At 36.6% G+C, this 14,048-nt stretch overlaps 1 protein-coding gene across 1 annotated transcript in view; it reads right to left on the bottom strand.

The window, feature by feature from the left end:
* Positions 1 to 14,048, bottom strand: part of Nars2 (asparaginyl-tRNA synthetase 2, mitochondrial (putative)) — a 107,280-nt gene that overhangs the window by 20,541 nt on the left and 72,691 nt on the right. Inside the window, exons 7-9 of the mRNA XM_013014133.1 lie at positions 10,196 to 10,328; positions 4,133 to 4,231; positions 3,992 to 4,029 (exon numbers count right to left, since the gene is read on the bottom strand). Of these exons, the coding sequence (XP_012869587.1) occupies positions 3,992 to 4,029; positions 4,133 to 4,231; positions 10,196 to 10,328 (270 nt within the window). The remainder of the gene's footprint in view (positions 1 to 3,991; positions 4,030 to 4,132; positions 4,232 to 10,195; positions 10,329 to 14,048) is intronic.

Here is a 14,048-nt window from a genome sequence, read left to right on the forward strand (position 1 = left end):
CTGTCCCTCAGCTCTTCAGCTCAAGGCTAGCGCTCTACCACTTGAGCCACAGTGCCACTTCTGGCCTTTTTCTTTTTGCTTATGTGGTGCTAAAGAATCGAACCCAGGGCCTCATGCATGCAAGGCAAGCACTCTACCACTGAGCCACCCAGCCCTTTATACTTTATTTTTATTAAAAGATATACTTTGCAGATCTTTCTAACAGTATATAAGGACTTCATTTTTGAATTTATTATATAATGTTTTATTTTGTGGACATATCATCTACTTGAGGTAATTACAAATAATTTTTCCCCAAGGCCTGGGGAACTCAGGGCCTAGGCTCTGTCCTTGAGCTTCTCTGTGTTCAAGGCTAGAGCACTTCCACTTGAGCCACAGTGCCACTTCTGGCTTCCTCTGTTTATGTGGTACTGAGGAATTGAACTGAGGCTTCATGTATGCTAAGCAAGCATTCTACTGCTAAGCAAGCATTCTACTACTAAGCCACATTCTCAGCCTACAAATAATTCTTAAACATTAATTTTGCACAGGAAAAATTAAGAGGTATTGAATAAAGATTGGCAATTTTTATATATCTGAAAGGTATTATAAAGATACTGACTGCCTTTTACAAGGCTATAAAAATCTATGCATATCAACAACATATAAAATGTTAATTTCCTTGCAAACTTCAGGAAAATAACAGAATTTTGTATATATATTTTTTCTTCTATGAATATTTTTTTACTTTTTAGTATATGTTTTTTCTTGTAAAGATACTATACAGAGGGGTTACAGTTACATCAGTAAGGTAATGAGTACATTTCCTATCGAGCATTGTTACCTTCTCCTTTGTTTTTCCCCTACTATCCCTTCCCGCCCCACCTCCTCAACTCCTCCCTCCCGCCCCCAAGTTGTAAAGTTTGTTTTCAACATAGTGTCTTGTACATCTCATTGTTACAATGGGTCAACCTGTATCCTTATTTCAGTATTTTGTTATTTCCCTTCTCCCCAAATTAGAAAAATGTATTTACAAGATGCAGGGTACCGAAAAACAGGTGTTATATCATGGGGGAAGAACATACAAAAGAAACAAAAAAAAATCACATAGTACATTACACACACACACACACACACACACACACACACACACACACACACGCTAAAAACTACAGCAAGAAAGGTAAAACCTCTTGTGTCCCTGTCTTGGGGTTCATTTTGCTTAGAATTATCTTATATGGTCATATGTACATAGCTTTTGACCTTTTCTGCTTGTCCTAGACATATACTAGTTATTGCAAATAAGGGAAACCATGGGATCTATGTTTCTTTGGGTTTGGCTTACTTCTCTTAATATAATTTTTTCCAAATCTTTCCATTACCTAACCAATGGGGGTGGTGTTATTCTTTTTGATGGAGGCACAGAATTCCAGCGTGTGTGTGTGTGTGTGTTTGTGTGTGTGTGTGTGTGTGTGTGTGTGTACATGCCACATTTTCTTGATCCATTCATCTACTGAGGGGCATCTGGCTTGGTTCTATATCTTAGCTATGGTAAATAATGCTGCAATAAACATAGCTGTGCTGGTTTATACATATTTTTAAATCTAAAAATTTTCTGAAGAACTTTGAGCTAAGAAAATAATTTATTCATCACAAACTTATACCCTGAAGTAAAAATATCTATACAAATATACATGCATACATATACAGACAAACTAACAGTAATATATATACTTTATATCCTATACTACAAAGCCCCTCAAACTATATTTTCAATTATAGTTTCTGATGGAAAATTCTATTCAAATTAAAATCTAGTATTAAATAAGTATTTTCTAAGTGGTGTGTGGAAGTGATAGCACTAATTATTTAAAAGTGAATACTTAAAAAAGAAAAAAAAGTGAGTACTTAAGGAGATAAGAGTACTTGGAGATAAGAGTCTCACAGACTTTTCTACCAAGGCTAGCTTCAAACCATAATTGTCAGATATCAACCTCGTGATTAGTTAGGATTACAGGTATGAGCCACTGGTACCCTGCAATAGAATTTTCATAATATTGGCATGCTATTGATTGTTTCATTATTAAGGAAAAAAATTCTTTAACATATCTCTTATGAAGATAAATATTTCCTTTCCTGAACTCCCATCAACTCTACTTAATTTAGGGCAAAACTTTCAAATTCAAATTACATTTCTGAAACTAGATATCCTTAATGGCCTTTAAAATGTGTCTTTAATTAGTACTTTTTTGGGGGGGGGCGGTCAGTTGTGGGGCCTGAACTCTGGGCCTGGGCTCTGTCCCTCAGCTCTTCAGCTCAAGACTAGTGCTCTACAACTTGAGCCCCAGCACCACCTCTGGCTTTTTCTGCTTCTGTGGTGCTAAGGAATCAAACCCAGGGCTTCATGCATGTAAGGCAAGCATTCTACCACTAGGCCACCTTAGCCCTAACTAGTACCTTTTGGAGTATTTGGGATTACAGGCATGCGCAACTGGCTTTTTTCCCCTTTGTGCCAGTACTGGGGCTTGAACTCAGGGACTGGGCACTGTACTGAGCTTTCAGGATGATATCTACCACTTGAGCCATGGCTCTATTTCCAGCTTTTTTGTGTATGTATGTGGTTAATTGAAACTAAGGATCTCATGGACTTTCCTGCCTGGACTGGCTTTGAACCTCAATCCTCACATCTCAGCTGTCTGAGTAGTTAGGATTATAGGCATATGCTATTGAGACTCAGCTTAGTATTTTTCTTGATATGTGTGAACAATATTATTTTTTCCTCCTTTTTAACATTACACTACCTTCATATTTAAATTTTTTCTTTGTTAAATGAAGAAAATACATTATTCTAAAGCAGTTGAATTAAAAGTGCTAAAGTGATTAGTATTAACATATTTTGCCTCAAATTTATACAAATAAGATATATGAAAAACTTTTATTATAAAGAAAAGTTAGTAATTAAGTTCTACCTCTATTTCTGTTTGATAAAGGTAAAATTCAATTATTACATAGGTACCTTAATGTATTTTCATAAAAAACAATTTTAACACTACTGATGGATATACTGAACTCTATTCAAAATACAAGCATCTCTGTATGATTAAATTAATAGTGGAGTTTACATAAAGAAATTCTCTTGATTTGTCATCTGTTTTTCTTTTTCTTCTTCATTTTTTAAAAAAAGGATTATCCACAGGTAGATTGAGCTACCTGTATTTTCAGGAATTTCAGTCAAAGCCTCATGAAGCAGAAGGGTTATAAAGGAGGTAAAGTGAGCAACACAACACATACCATTTTCTCTTCTCCCTACTCTCAAGACATCAACTTAATAAAGACTGGCAACATACTATCCCATTATTCTCTTAACATTTAAACATGTATATGTGACTTAACAAGTCCACAGATAATTACATGTTTCCCTTTCAAGGAATACAACCATTAACATATTTCAGCTATGAACCTACGTATCATGTTTTATAAGTTATCACTGCCCATTATTTTAACCCTAATATGTTTTTAAACAGTGAGGATACCTTATCATTCTATTGTCTCTATTGTTATTTGAACTTCTTAAGGATCTAATCATGCTGTTGGTTATATGCTCTAGGTCACACGCTTTTTATATTAAGCATTGTAACTAGAGATGATTTAAAGTATATGGAAGTAAATAGGTAATATGCAAATACTATGCCATTTTATATTAGGGATTGAACATCTACAGAATCTAGTGTCAATCCCAAGCAGATCTGAGAGACAACTTTGTAAGTTTGAATTGTAGTAATATAGTTTATAAATTACCATGTTCATTTATCTTGCTATGATTTAGTAATTTATTCATTGAGAATACACTGATTATCAACTATGAACTAGATATAAGACTATGAAAATAATTACATTTGGGTCTTGCCTCAAATCTAGGGAGTATAAGCAGATGTATACCAAAATATCATAATTCAATGTGACATAAAGTGATTTTGTATGAGTAACGGACAGAGAAATAGTATCTACTTACGTTAAGAAGTTGTTTTTTAGCATGTGTTCTAATCTGTCCTTGGTAAAACAAAAAGAGAAATACTTTTAATGTAATTATATTCATTATAATTATCATAATTAAAGAACATCTGTATTGGGTTTTACCCACAAAACTAATTACCTTTTGGCCAGGATCTATGTATTTGTGACAGAGTTCAACATCTTCAGGACAATTTGAAAGAATCATTGTTGTTGTAGTCTTGAAGAGTTCCTCCATAACCTAAGGGAAATGAAATGGAATTGCCTGAGAAAGTGAGCAACTTTTTACAAAGAACCTCTCTTCAGGCCTCAGATCAGAGGTTTCATATCTTTAGGTATTGCCAACTACAAATCTATTAACACAGTTAATTCCTCAGTGAATTAGTTTACTAGGCAGCTTAATTTCTTCTATGAGAGAAAGAAAAAAAGTCGAAATCTTCTTAGAATGTTATGTTACTGGTGTCTATATTGGTACAGAATTAAAATGTCAAATGAACAGCAATAACTAAATAACCTCTTTTTAAATACCAGTTAATGTGCTTGTAGACACAGGACAATAATAATGCCTAATTGATAGGACTGTTTTGAAAGTGTTTGTCTCAGAGAAGCACCGAGTACCTGTTGTTATGAAGACCAAGAACATTCTGCTAAGTGGTTCATTCAGTAACTTGTACCTAAAAGCAAACTTTAAAATGAAAGAAGCAGTAACTTATCTATAGCTAAAGTATAAAGTAAAAATAATATGAACTAGTATGTAAGAATTCATTTCACCAGTGGTGTTCTTAGAAAGACTCATGGAAGAAATTTTTCCTTATAAGAAAGCAGTAGCGAATGAAAATATTTCTGAAATATATATAGTCAAATGTAAAATTTGGGCATAGCCTAGTGGTACAGCATATGCTCAGCATCCAGAGTCCTGGGTTCAGGACTCAAATAAAAACACAAAAACCTAAAAGCAAAAATTCATGGTTTGAAATCAGCGAAATCTCTTTAGGTCCTTCAGATGATGTACCCATATTCACACACTTACAGAGTATAGGCTGTCTCAGAGGGAGGGATGCTCCTTTTATCTACTGTGTAACCTATCCAGGCTGGACAGTGGGGGCACAACTGCCTATTGAAGTAATTTGATATGATCAGATGTGGGAAAATATGTAAGTACCAAGTGACAACTTGATATATTTTTGATGCTTTAGTCTTTTTCAGTGGGATTTAGTGCAAACATCTTACTATATTGCATTCCTGGATTATTCTTTTACCATCTTTCACTATTGTTTCTTATCCTTGCAACTAACATGTACCTCAAACAGTGAAAGAAACTGGTGGGTATATGAGTTTCTAAGGCTCTGATTATGAAAAACAGTGATGGTAACTAATTTTGGAGAGAGCAACAGTAAAGAGAAAATTGAAGGGAATAAGTAAAACTTTAATTCTCTCTCCTTCCTTCCCCCATTTTTCTGAGGGGGTAGGGTGAGACAGAGATCATGCTATGTAGTCCCAGCTGACCTTCATCCTGCCTCAGTTTCCCTACTAGGACTGCAGTTGTGTCCCATCATGCCTGGTGAGGCAGAATTTTCTAAAGACCTTTTACTCTAGGATTATGAGAGATGTTTAACTGTAACTTAAAACAAAAATTTTAAGTCAGTGGATGAAAGGAAGGGAATAAAACCAGAGAAATCCAAATGAGAGGGAGATAAGAAGAAATAACTTGATGACAGAACAACTGGAGGCTAAGAATTTTATGCTTTGAGCCTCTATCACCTTCCAGAACAGCCATGAGATAAAGACATTACCAGGTGACTGAATGACTTATGAAGGGTTGTATCCGTCAATCAATGAACAAAGCCGACCTAAGTTAGAAAGGAGAAAGGACACCTGGATTGGATGGTTTGCCCACACCTCTGAGAAACACGATATGCCTATTTGTAAGATGAAGACTTTGACCAGTGTTGTTAAATTGGTCTTTTATAAGCAGTAAATTTTGATTTGAAAATGAAAATCACTGACTTCCCTAACATACTTTCAGACTATGCTCTAGATGTATATTCAAAGAAAACAAACTGAGGAATGAGCGTAACTCCATGAAATTTTGAAATGTATTGCTCCAAAAAAAACCTTATTGTCTAGAATATTAAAAACTGAATAAGAAATCAAACATATATTCAAGTGGAAAAGGACAAAAGACAAAATGATATAGATATGAAGGTATGAAATAAGCATATGAAAAAAAATAAATATGAATGCTGTTCAGTACAATTTAAAACCATGATGATATCTGTGTTATTCCTTACACAGTATTAGTTAAATATGCAGTAACTTCGATATAAACACCTTCTAACACTTAAAAAAATGTGTTCTCAATGGGATTAAATAATGGTTTTTAAGTTATCAGGGGAAAAAGCCTTTATTATAACATTCTAACAATAGGTAAAGGGACTGTTCTTTATCAAGGTAAATTGATTTCTGTGGAAATAATATAATTTATAAGTAAAAGAGAAGCAGGAGATTACTTTTGAGGGAGACTTTTGTCTTCTGTCTTCAGAAAAGGAGTTTATATTCTAATTGCACAATCAACAGTGAGTTCCAAAAGTACCAACAGTGGAGTACAATAACTCAAATAGCAAAACCTAAATATTCTTATCTGATTTACATGCCTATTTTTTTTTTTACTACCTTTTATGAAGGGCAGCACCAAGACTCACAAAATTTGTCAGGTGCATTCTTATGAAATTATGTAATAAATTGTTCAAACTGATAAGCTTTTTACTTTGGTGGCACTGGATTTTGAACTCAGGGCCTCCTGCCATCTGGGGAGGTGCTCTACTACTTTAGTCACACTCTCAGGTCTTTGTGTTCTAGTTAATCTTTGAATAGGGTCTAATGAATTTTTGCCTGGGTTGTCCTCAGGCTACAATCCTTCTATCTTTGCCCCCTCATAGCTGGGATGAGAGGCAACCACAAAGCTTAGCTTTTTTGTTGAAACAAAAGTCTCCCTATTTTTTTGCCTGGACTGGCCTTGAACCATGATCCTCTTGATCTCTGCTCCCAAATAACTGAACATAGACACCTGTCACTGGGCCCAATCTCAAGCTGGGATACTTTTGAGAGTAACAATTTATTATTTTTAAACTGACACATAGAAATGTAGGAACATGATAAAGAGGGGTTCTATGTGATATGTACATTATGTAATGCTTATATTTGGTTATCAATAGTTATCCTATTGTGAAATACTACACCAAACCTTCTAGCATCTAACTTTTTGCCTTTTATTTATTTTATTGTAAGGGTAATATACAGAGAGGTTATAGTTACATAAGTAAGATAATGAGTACATTTCTTGTCAAACATTATTATTGCCTCTCATTTTTCTCCCACTTTCCCTCCCCCCAACTCTCCCCTCCCCCCAAGTTGTAAAGTTCATTTCCAACATAGTGTCTGATGAGTATCACTTTTGCATTGGTTCACCCTTTGTCCTTTGTCTCACCATTTTGTTATCCTCCTTCGCTTCCCCAAATCAGATTCAGATACACACACACACACGCACGCACGCACGCACGCACGCACGCGCGCGCCACAGGCTACCAAAATAAAAAACAGTGACAACAGGGGATAAACCAAAGGAAAAGAAATGAAAAAGAAAAAACTTCACACAGTACATTAAAATAAAAACAAAAACAAAAAGCAGGGCACCAGAGGCTCACACCTGTAATCCTAGGTACTTAGGAGGCTCACCTTGAGCTGAAATGCTCAGTGACAGCATTCACGCCCCGAATTCAAGCCCCATGACCGAGAAAAAAAAAAAAAAAAAGAAACCCACCAAAAACAAACAAAAAAACCTCTTGGAGTTCATTGTGATTACTTACCCTCATTTTATATGGTACTACTACATAGCTATTGAGCAATTGTGATCCTCTACTGGTAATATTCTAGACATACACTAATTATTACAAGTGAGGGAAAACACAGTGGCTCCTAACTTTTACCTAAAGTCTTTTTTTTGTTTGTTTTTTGTTGGTCATGGGGCTTACGCTCTGGGCCTGGGTGCTGTCCCTGAGCTCTTCAGCTACAGCACTTGAGCTACAGCACCACTTCTGGTTTTTGGTGGTTAACTGGAGATGAGTCTCATGGGGCTGGCTTAGAACCTTGATCCTCAGATCTCAGCCTCCTGAGTAGCTAGGAATACAGGCAAGAGCTAGCAGTGCCCAATTCTAAAGTCTTTTTGATAGTAACACTACTGCAATGGAAAAATATTGAAAATGGGGAACAGAATAGTGGTAGTTGTAGTTTACAGATGACAGTGAGTGGAGGAGAATTAGGGAGTATTTAGGGACCTTTGGAATGTGTATGTTCTGTATGCTGACTTTTTAAATGTGTATATCCTGGTTGTGATACTGTTATTTTGTCAGATGTTTATCAATGGTAAAAACTAAGTAAAAGATGTCTCTGTATCAAATACTTTTTCCCCCTTTTCCCAGTACTGAGAATAGAACCAAATAATACAGAATTGTGTGGCAGATTCAAAGGAAAGTTGTTTAAGGAATGTATAAGGACTTTTTCAGATCTCTGACTCTAAGATTCTAAAATTTAGAAGAGGGTTATTGCCTAGGGGCACAACAGACACTAGGCCAGAATTCTTTTGGTGGAAGTATAGTTGTGATTTGTAGGATACTGAACAACATCCTTGTCTTTACCAACTACATGCCAGGATGTAGTCTGTCTACCGCTGTCTACTCCCTGGTATGAACACTCAAACAATGTCTCATGTCCATCAGTAGAAGGTGTTTGGAGTTTGAAAAGCAGTGCTACAGTGTATGACCAGATTGAACCTTCAAGGCCAAATACCCTATCTGGGAACTTGGGAATGTTGATTGCTCAGAGTTGAGACTTATGCACCTCTCTCTTTAGGAATGTCAGGCCTAAAGGCACTGTCTCATTATGACCCTTTCAGAGGCTAGCCATATATAGGCAAGACTGACTTAATGGGAGTAAGACCAAAAGTATATCCCCTTGCATTTGTAAGGGGCAAATGAAGAACTATTCCACCTCCAAAGTTTTCTATAGGCTAGAAAATGGCTCAGGCTTTTAAAAATTCGTTACAATGCCAGGTGCCGGTCTGGCTCATGCCTGTAATCCTAGCTACTCAGGAGGCTGAGATCTGAGGATCCTGGTTCAAAGCAGGCCCAGGCAGGAAACTCTGTGAGACTCTTATCTCCAATAAACTACTAGTAACCCAGAAGTGGTGCTGTGGCTCAAGCAGTGGGGTGCTTGCCTTGAGCTGAAAAGGGCATGGATAGCGCCCAAGCCCAGAGTTCAAGCCCCACAACTGAGGCCCCCCCCCAAAATAAAATCATTACAATTCAACTTTTCTCTCTTCCCAATGCTATTTTCTTCTTTCCTTATAGGTGTTTTTCTCAAAAACATTCCTCAATAACCCCTCTGCCAAAAAAATCTCTGGCTTGTTTAGTAGAAAATCCAACCAAGGACAGGGAAATAAAATAATCCTAATCTATTCGTGGCATATATGGCACTTATGCTTTAAATGGAATTGTCATTAACTAAGTAAATCAGAGTAGAAACATACACACGATTGGAAAAGGGGAGATGATGGGAAGTAACAAAGTAAACATATCACAATTTCAAATCCAAAGTATGATAGTGACCAAATTATTATTGAATAGAGAATACAAAATAATAACAATTATTTCTAGGTAATTACTAGGTGCCATAAACTGCTTAATGCTAAATGCTATATATCACGTGTCCAAACCTCTTGACTACCTTATAAAGTAGGAAATATTATTCTCATCTTTACATTAGGAAATTAAGAACCAAAGAAAGTAAGTTCTTATATAAGGCTACATGGCAAATAGACTGTAGCACTAAAAACCAAATCCTGATCCACTCAACTGCAGAGCTGTATGCTCTATCTGCTTATGCCCACAGTCTCCAAAACAAGGCCTTCCACTGCCCCTATTTTTATCTCCCTCAAAATCATTCCTCATATTGCTGCTAGAGACAGGTTTCTAAAATATAACTGACAATGCTTGGATGCAACTTAAACATGATTTATCTGTTCAACTATTAAACCAGAAACAGTCAGTAAATGTTGGTGAAATTAATTTAACAATTCTCCATCCTACGCAAACCTTCTGGGATAAAAATATATACAGAATGCCACAAATAATTGAAAATTTGTACCTACCTGCATGAGATCCTGAAGGGTCTCAACAAAAGAAATCTCTGCTTCTACCATATAAAACTCTGCCAGGTGTCTACGGCTCTGGGAGTTCTCAGCTCGAAATGTTGGGCCAAAAGTAAACACTTGAGTAAAAGCTCTGTAATTCAAGATTAAGAGCATGAAAATGGGATTCACATGATTAAGTAAACCACTCAATGAGGGTTAATGAAAAAAAGTTTTTTCTCTGTCATGATAACAAGCCCACATATTTTAGTTATTCTATTTTTTACTGGGTGATAATAAAGTTTCATTAAAAACATTACATTTACAGCAACCATTTTATTGTAATAGAATTTGCAACTGCTTTTCAAACACCCCGGTTTTCTAAATATAGAAATATAATCACTTCTGGGTGTACTGCAGCTATTGCAGCTGCCTCAACAGCAGGCAACTACATTTCACAGCAATCAAGAACAAAGTAAAGGAAAAAAACCCACAGGCCAAGAAACCACACAGACAATCCAGTTAGTAACAGTGAAAACCAGAATTTCATGTGGATAAGCTGGGCTCATTTATTTTTTACATAGTGAAAAAAGGATGTCAGATGTGTATAAAAATTAACATTATTCCCAGCCTACATGTCTCGCACAATCAATTTATATTTTTTTCAATCAATGCTAAATGACTGCCTAAGTTTGTAAGAGAAAGCAGATTGTGAAAAATCCATCTTCTACATTTCAAAAAGAACCACAGTTCAACCAGCCAAATAAAGGGAAAAATTCCTTTATTTTAACATTGCTACAAAGCAGTGGACAATATATCTTCTTTTTTTTTTTTTTTGGTCAGTCATGGGGCTTGAACTCTGGGCTTGGGCACTGTCCCTCAGCTCTTCAGTTCAAGGCGGGTGCTCTACCGCTTGAGCCATAGTGCCACTTCCGGTTTCCTAGTGGTTTATTGGAGATAAGAATCTCATGGACTTTCCTGCCTGGGCTGGCTTTGAACCACGATCCTCAGATCTCAGTCTCCTGAGTAGCTAGGATTACAGGCATGAGCCACCGGCACCCGGCTTAGACATCTTCATTTTTTTTTTATTATGTGTAGTCTACCTCATATTAAGACATGGCAACAACTGACATTAGAGCAAACATACATGAAATAATAAATATTTCTTCAGGACTTAACCACAAATTTTATTTTAGAGCAAACCAAGAGTTTTGGGGATCCTTAACTAGGATACTGTCATTTACTGAAGACATGAAGATCAGTAAACATGGCTGAAAGTAAGTATATATGCTCTCGGGAGGCTGAGTCAGAAGGTTCACAGTATTCTAGGATAGCCTGCACTGTTTAGTGTACCAAAACCTTGTCTCTAAAAACAAAACAAGATAAAAATCATTAAGCATAGTACAAAAAAATAGGCAAATTTTAAAGTACATACTAGTCTTATTTTTCAAAGTAAAGATAGTCTGGGAAATGAAACTACAGTAGAAACCAACTAGTACTCTGGGAAATGTAACTATAGTAGACATCAAGAGATTTGTTTTTTCTTTCAAAAGGCCATTTCAGTTGGTATAAGAAGCTTAAGAATTTATGTTCTGGCTCTACAGATGCCTTCCTGAGACTAAAATCAGTTAGCCTTCAAGAACCTTAGCTTTTAACGAGAAGATAAACAATAGAATTTCAAATATATGACTACAGTTAGCTTTCCCCAAGGTTCAGATTCACACCTGTCTACTGAAGTGTTCCTAAAAGACTAAACCTACCTGTGCAAAACAAAAACTTGTGCTTCAATCCTATACACAACGTAATGAACATTCCTACTTTTTTTTTTTAATATTTCCTTGGTTCTGTTAATCTAAATTAATCTTCTCAGTCACTCAAGCTGGACTGCATGACTCCCACTGCCCATGTTTCCCATTACTGCATTGGTTACAAATTTCAATTGTTTATACTCTGGAAAACTCAAGTCTCATCTCCATAGTGGCTGTCCGTGTAAACTCTTCTCTTCTGCTTGGAAATGAGGCTTCTGTTGTTTTAGAGACTGTCTTGTTAGATAGCTCAGGTTCCTTACCTCAGCCTCCAGAGTAATGAATTATTGGTGTGTGCCACCATGCCTGGCAAGAAATACTCTTCTTTCTTTTTTTGTCAGTCATGGGGCTGAACTTTGGGCCTGGGTGCTGTCCCTGAGCTCTTCAGCTCAAGGTGAGTGCTCTACCACTTGAGCCACAGCGCCACTTCCAGTTTTCTGGTAGTTAATTGGAGATAAAAGTCTCATGGACTTTCCTGCCTGGGCTGGCTTTGAACCTTGATCCTCAGATCTCAGCCTCCTGAGTAGCTAGGATTACAGGCATGAGCCACTGCAGTCCAGCAGTAACACTCTTCTGACTGGTGTCTGTCATCTATTCTTCTGGCCTCAAGCTACTATAAGTTTTAAAACTCAAATTTCATTGTGTTAGCCTAATTTAAAAATCTTCAGTGATTCTACACTGCCAAAGAATAAAATTCAATCTCTTCATTTCAACTTGTGTCTCCTTCATCCAGCCTTTTTTCTCCATTCACTCTGCAGACCTCCTTACAAAGCATGCCCCTGAACCTTTAGATGTCTGAATATGCTGCTCTTCTCTCTCTAAATCATGATACCATGGAACCTTCAAGACAAGGCTCAGATGTCATTTCCTCTCTGAAACATCACCATATATTCTTAAACTTATGGTTCCCTTCTGTATGCATATTAACTGTATTACTTTGTGTATTTATTCTATAAAGCTTATCCCTGTGAAAGTAATTATGTTTTAAAATATCTCCCTCTCTCCACCTCTCAAACCATGAAAATTTCCAGAACAGGCATCATGTTTTATTCATATTTGCAATTCCAATGCCTGGATAAAACAGGTGCTCATGCTGAATGAATGAGCACTAATGATGATGACAGGCTTCCTCAGCATCAACTGGAAAAGCACAACATCCTCAACAGCAATGTTATAAATATAGAAAAATACTCAGATACATATTTCTGAGGCTATAACTTTATACTTAAAATGAGTATGTAAAGTAGGTCAAACAATTCAGCTCTGTTCAAACAACAAATTTTAAAGTTACAAGGACTCAAGTCTCTAATCTGTGACTATCATCTCAAGGAAGGTTGGCAATGTTAACCATGACATTTCTTTTTGGTGCTGCACCGCAAGAATACAATATTTACACATCACACATGGTGACCCATGCCTGTAATCCTAGCCACTTAGCAGACTGAGATACAGAGGATCTTAGTTCATGACCAACTTGGGCAGAAACTTGTAAGACCCCACCTTAACCAAAAACTAACTGGGTACAACAACACAGGTATATCATCCCAGCCATGTGTTCTCTGAAAATAACAAAAGCAAAAAGGGCTGAGGTATGGTTCAAGTGGTAGAACACCTGATTGGCAAGCAAGAGCCTGAGTTCAATCACAGCATGGGAATGGAGAAAGGAGGGAAAGAAGATTACAGCATTTACAAATGAACACTGAAGTGCATCTTAGTAAAACTTTCCAGAGTATAATGCAGCATAATTAATTTAGTTTGGAGGTTCTGAAATACAAAGAAGGTCAATGGGATCTCTTTGCCAAAGAGACACGTGATTTGTTGAATGTACGAGGTAGTAAAAACAAAGTGACTTCTAACAAGAAGTTCAAATCACAAGGGAATTTACTTCTCAATCGCATGCTATGTAAAATGCTCTAGAATGAGTAGCAACCAGGATGTTTAAGATTTAACAATGGGGGCTAGGAATGTGGCTTAGTGGTAGAGTGCTTTCCTATCATGCATGAAGCCCTGGGTTGTATTCCTCAGTACCAAAAGTGTTGCTGTGGCTCAAGTGGTAGAGCTCTCTAGCC

The sequence above is a fragment of the Dipodomys ordii genome, unplaced genomic scaffold (genome assembly GCF_000151885.1).
Source record: "Dipodomys ordii isolate 6190 unplaced genomic scaffold, Dord_2.0 Scaffold22, whole genome shotgun sequence".
Lineage (NCBI taxonomy): Eukaryota > Metazoa > Chordata > Mammalia > Rodentia > Heteromyidae > Dipodomys > Dipodomys ordii.